The 6,175-nt window shown below is 33.4% G+C and overlaps 1 protein-coding gene across 1 annotated transcript in view; it reads left to right on the top strand.

Annotated features, from left to right (window-relative positions):
* Window positions 1–4,928, top strand: part of LOC111704657 (transmembrane protein 62) — a gene marked incomplete in the record, with an annotated part of 21,487 nt that extends 16,559 nt beyond the window's left edge. Inside the window, 6 exon segments of the mRNA XM_023476957.1 lie at window positions 613–702; window positions 886–1,337; window positions 1,392–1,589; window positions 2,733–2,835; window positions 3,171–3,243; window positions 4,380–4,928. Of these exon segments, the coding sequence (XP_023332725.1) occupies window positions 613–702; window positions 886–1,337; window positions 1,392–1,589; window positions 2,733–2,835; window positions 3,171–3,243; window positions 4,380–4,538 (1,075 nt within the window).
* Between the last annotated feature and the right edge of the window lie 1,247 nt (window positions 4,929–6,175).

Here is a 6,175-nt window from a genome sequence, read left to right as displayed (position 1 = left end):
CCCCCCCCCCCGCATTTCAACCCGCCTTTCCAAAAAAAACTATTATTTTTAAGCTAACTTAATTTGTAGTTTTGAGCCGCAAATACATTCCAAAAGAAATTCTGCGCTAAAGTTTTTTATCCAAATTTATTATTTATACAAAAACTACACAAAAATATTTTAAAGTTTTACGGCAAATTTGTTTTCGTGCAAAATCTATTATTTTTCAATATAAATTTTTGTTTGAAAACTGTCTCTGAAAGAACCCATAAAACTGTTGAGTAAGAACGACTTTTAGACTCAAGTTCTTACAATAAATTGTCCAATGAACTTGAATAAGTTGAACCACAACAATTGGGAAGGATACAAGGATACTTATTTAGTTGATTTTCAATCTACTGAGTCCGAATTTAATGAATTTGAACCGCGTCTCAAATCCGCCAAGAACTGGTTTTAATTCAGAGCCTGCTTAAATCTTGAAACATTGAATACAATTTTAAGTGGAACCAACCATATTTGAGCCGCGGCTCAAATTCCTTAAATTCGGCCTATGGTAAAGCGTTGTCCTTCATGTAATAAGATTGGTGAAATGTCGTCCAAATATTACACATTAATATTTTGTCCGTGTTTTAGAAGTGGTACACCTGAACTTGAGTTAGGAGATTGGAAAGAGAACAGGAAATACAGAGTTCTTGCAATTGATAATGGAATTCTTACTTTTAGGTTAATTTATACATCGTTTACTTCTTATTAAACTATTCCCTTTTTGGGAGTTCTTAATGTCTCTGGAAACAAACTTGAAATTACCTTTTTTTTACATATTTTGACATTTTTTTCCCATATTCTTGAGCTGTTTCCTTAAAGGCATACATAATAACCTTATATTTTTAAATGTTTTTTTTTCAGTGATAATATTGCTAAAGAGTGGCCTGTTGTTCTGGTTACTAATCCCAAACAATCCAAATTTATGGCGCCAGCTGTAGAAGCAGTTCAGAAAATCCGGGAATCCAAAGAAATTCGTATTCTTGCATTCAGTCCGTTTGGTGTTAGACATGTTCAAGTTAAAATCAATAGTGGTAGGTGGGAAACATGCAGTAAGCATAATTCGGTTCCAGACCTTTATACATTACCCTGGAACCCTGGAGACCTTACTTCAACTAAACAAACCCTTCAAGTTATCGTGGAGGACTATATTGGAAATAAGAAAACTCTTAACATGCAGTTCCAGACAAACTTCGATCAAATACCTGACGAATACAGTTTATATGCTCGGATGATTCTTATGAGCGATGTTTTATCCATTTTACAATTTGTATGGTTTGTGTCAATACTGGTGTCGATGCTGCCTCTATATTTAGGTGAGAATGTTTTTAATTTGCAATAATCAAATCATAATGTATTTATTTTTTCAGCTCGACGACATTCGTCATTATTGCGAGAAGTGTACAGTCTGCCAACGCGCACTAAAATGATGGAGTTGGCGGATTTTTCTCCGTTCTATTATCTTTACATGGGTGCCGCCATTTCGGTTGGGTTTGGTCCGTGGCACGTGGGACCAATACTGTCCGGGCATATAGGAATTATTTTTCCCTGGGGAATTCTTGTCGGAGGTATGTTAGTTTTTTATTTATAGTGGAACCTTTAAAACTGTGAATTAGAAGACGGCATTTTAGCTTTCTCATCTGTATTTGATGATAAAACAGTTTATCAGTAGCTTGAAATAGGTCTGTGTACATAGCTTCCTGTTCCACAGATGTACAGGTTCCACGGTAATAGAATTGTAATACTTAAGGGACTGTAGACATGATTTTAAAGTACACGCAATTGTACAGTCCTAATCACAAAGACATGGAATTTATTGATAATTATTAAGACGACTTTACAATCTTTGCAATAGTTCATGGTATTTATGCTCTAGTTTAGTTTTATTACAAATACGATCGATGAAACGATAATCACAAAATTGCCATTTCCAAAATGTGGTCTGCCTTTTTTGTGCATTCAAAATTACCAGAGATATGAAGAATTTTGGTAAGATTTCATTTTATTGAAAAACGAACATTTTCTATTTTCTTATGAAATCATTCATACCTCCTTTGATTTTGAAAGCACAGGAAAGGCAGACCACATTTTGAAATGGCAGGACTAGGACTATTTTGTGATTATCGTTTCCACAGTCGTCTTTGTAAAATCAGATTGACGCATGAATGCCGTGAACAATTGCAAAGATTGTAAAGTTGTCTAAATAATTGTCAATAAATTCCGAGTTTTTGTGATTATGACTGTTGTAAAATGGAAAAGTTTTATTGAAATTTGTAATCAGTTAAAGTTTTAAAAGCCGGGACATGCCCCTCTTTAAATGGATAATTACTTGAAAGCAAATAGATTATCAAGTACAATAGGTGGCAACAGAGAAATTAACCAATTATACACAACGTCACAAGTGTCAAATATAACAAGGAAAACGAAATTTTCTCACATTAGTTGACATGTTTTCCAAGATTAATATAAAAGTGTAAAAACAGAAACTAAAGAACACATAAAATTGCACTTATCTTACTGTAAGATACGCACTTTATTCTAAAATTATCACTATTATTGATGATTTTGTCAAACACAAAAACTGAGTTGACACTTGTGACGTTAGAATACAACTGTACTGAGAGTGTACAAATTCTACGTTGCCATCTATTGTACTATAATCTATTTGCTTGAAAGTACTTTAAAGTTTCATGAAAATATTTAAATTTTAGGTCAGATTCTACCCAGTTTCTATCCTCATGTATTCAGCTTCACGCATCTATTTCTATTTCACACTCCTCTCTTCTGGAGCCTTCTTTATAAGTATAAATGGAGGTATCAAAACAAAATATTATTCAATTTTATATAAAATATCAGTTTTGTTGCCCAAGTTCAATCTCTGTCGAAAAACTGAAAAATTAAACATCGCAATGAAAGTTTTTTTTTCATTACTTTTAATGCTTTTTATATGAGATTTCTTTGTACCTTACCAACCCAATATGGAATGTTCTTACACAAGCAAGTCAATATTTAAGTAATATATAATCTAAATTAAGAAATAAAAAAATCTGTTTTGGCAGCAAAAGTTGGATGACTGAAGAATAATCTAATTTTTGTAGAATATTCGCCATTTGCTGTTTGCTTTTACGCCACGCGATTTTTCATTTTAGGGTTGATGGAAACCAAAGCCGGGTTCTCCTTGCTCTATCTAACGTACCAGTTACTCTAGTTCTCAGTGCACAGGTTCTTAAAATTCACTTTAAATTCACTTTAAATTCACACTCAATTAGCAATTTTTAAGGAAGGGAGTACAAAATGTGTAAGCAAATACTTAGTTGAAGATGAGGATAGTTTTTTTACCATTTAGGGTGATCTTGCTTGCAGGGGGCTCCGCCAAAATCTGATTAGTTCAATCTATTTCAAAATTGTATACTCTAAAAGTTTGTTTTTGTTACATTATGTAAAATGTTGACTTAAACAAAAGATTGTGTAAACCAAGTTCAATAAGTGCGTTCTGAACCAGGAACTGAACTCGGATGAACTATCTGAACGAAGTTTTTATAGAAGGGGTTGAAGAACATACAATCATCCCTTACCTAACGTCTTGTAGGGCTCACATTTCGTTGGCAATGTTTAATTTTATCTGTTAGAATACGAGATAAGTTAGGGGTCAATGTTTGCATAATTTCATAAAACCAACCTTTTATTATGATGGACTGAGCAGATTAATTTGTGGAAGACTAGAAGTAGGATCGACAGCCCTAGGCCCTAGAAGTCTGGTTTAATTTGATTTAATTTGTGGAAACACCTAAAAGCCATAAAACCTTAAATGTTTTACAAATAGAGAAAATAGCTGTTTGAAAAAATTTGTCTTGCCTACTTTAGCTCCTCAGCCAATAAGCTGGCGTTTTCTGCTTATATATTTTTATAATTGTAAATGCTAACCACTACCCACAGTTTTCCCAACCCAGTCCTTTAAAATGATTTATATCCCATTGTAAACAATTTATTGTCTTTCTTTTTTAGGATAGTTTTTACTCTCACTCTTTCCTATTCCTCAGTATTATGGGGTAGAGGAACCCACAATACTGTCTAATACAGTGATAACTAGAAAACTCTGAAATAGGAATCAAGTTAAACCTTTAAAAGTTCAATGAGCACGAGACACAGCAATTGTGTACTGTGCAGTGTAAACAGACCCATTTCACTAAATTATTTCATAAATGTCAAGTAAAATTAGTATTTGTTTTGTAAAAACATAAAATACATGTAAGTATTGTTATAATGTTGTCTTCATACTCCATTGTTTTCTGGTTACCACTGTAGGAAAGGACGGAAGTCATTAGAAGCAATATCAATTATATTTCTTAATATTGTAGGCTATACTAGTGTTACTCCTATACTACTTCCCCTCCAGGCTGGGCATATTCCGGGAGATTGGTATTCTCATAGCTCCTATGCATGCATGCACTATACTTACTGGATTCATAGCTAATAGTCTAATAAGCTATTATATCACTCAACGTAGAAGAAAATAGGGTTATTTCTGGACCCCCTGCCCATAACACTGATGTACATCATTATACATGGTAATTTCTGGTCTTAGTGCCTCAGCAAGAACTAGCTGGGACCCAGCGCAGCTACTACGGCATGGAGGCCGAGCACTGTTGTTTGAACCAACTATCCCATAGACGTTAATTGTTTAATGTTAGGAGAGAGGCCCAGAAGTCGTGAGCTAGGAATAGAATTCTAGCATTCCTATCCCAAGTTACCCAACTTTTTAGATTTTCAATCTGCTTTGTATCTTACAGTTTTAGATTTCCAGCATTTCTAATCATAACTGCACAACTTCGTATTTTAAAAAGTTACATTTCCAAGTATGTTGTCTTTTAAAAGTTAAAATAAGACAGAAATATCATAGATGAAATATTATTTTAACTTTTATACATTTTTTCTTATTTATTTATATTAAATGTAATTGCATTATTTTATATAGATTGCTGTACCCTTGATATTAGTAAAATGTACAATTAGGTGTAATTATGTATGAATAATATGCAAATAAAAAGGAAAAAGAGGCACCGAAAGGCTTGGTGATACAAGTGGTCTGATATGAATATTAATGCTATAAAAGACGAGTCTTTCGTTAAATTCAAGTTATATTTATTATTTAGTGTGTTTCAAGTAGTCATTTTTTTGTGGGCAACACTTTGAAATAGAATGATTGAGATATTCTCTTTTCGTCTGAAAGTTAAGATCTTGCAATCTAATATGTATATTGTATATGATGTAGTGATCTGTGTTTAGAAATCCGAACTTAAGTTATGAACCCCTTGAGCGATTGGCCTAAAACTTATCTTGGCTCATAAATTCCAAGTCGACTGGTTTTTAATAAAGTAAAAATATTTTCCAGGCAAGCTAGCTTTCTTTTAATTGTTTGGTTACTCACACAGAGATGACACTTGTCACATGGAGTTTTTGTTTTCCTCCCGAAATAATTGTCTTATTGTATATATTTTTAATGCTTAAAGGGAGTGACCGGCTATGTAAGGTAGTAGAGCTGAGTATGCAGTGTCGTGGAAAACTTCTTTCAGATTCATTTGAGACATATTAAACTTTTTAAAGATCTGTAAATTCTGAGTTTGATTGCAAATTCGACGTTCAAAACTCCTACTTTGGGGGTGGATACGTTTTCAGAACACTATAGGTATTTTCATGAGATAAATAAAGTTTTTTTCTGAGAAGTTTCTTTAGTCGATTCCTTTGATCAACAGCCTATCAAATTCTTATGCAAAATGTTTATCTAGGAGTCAGAAATTACCAGTTATTTTCCATTTGTCCGATTTACAAGGGTATACCCACAGACAACACAGACTGCTTATCTCCTTTCACAGGGTGGGCTACATAGGCCCGAAGTTGACCCAGCACGACATGCTACGTTTTTGCGATAGGTTTTTAGAGTACCATCTCACGGCCACTCGTTGAACATAATACCCATTCAGGGGTTAAGTTTTACAACTTTTAAATTTTTAAACATGAAACATAAGATTTATGAATTCAGTCTTTTTTGAATACAGATGTTTGCTGATTGGTGGTGCACAGTATTTGTACAAAATAGAGCATGCTGTGGAAAATATGGCATATTTTGCCAGATAATCGATCTCTGTAACTCTCT

Source organism: Eurytemora carolleeae, unplaced genomic scaffold, assembly GCF_000591075.1.
Source record: "Eurytemora carolleeae unplaced genomic scaffold, Eaff_2.0 scaffold31, whole genome shotgun sequence".
Taxonomy (NCBI): Eukaryota; Metazoa; Arthropoda; class Copepoda; order Calanoida; family Temoridae; genus Eurytemora; species Eurytemora carolleeae.
Note: the sequence above shows the minus strand (reverse complement) of the source record. Positions and strands in the feature narration are given on the sequence as shown.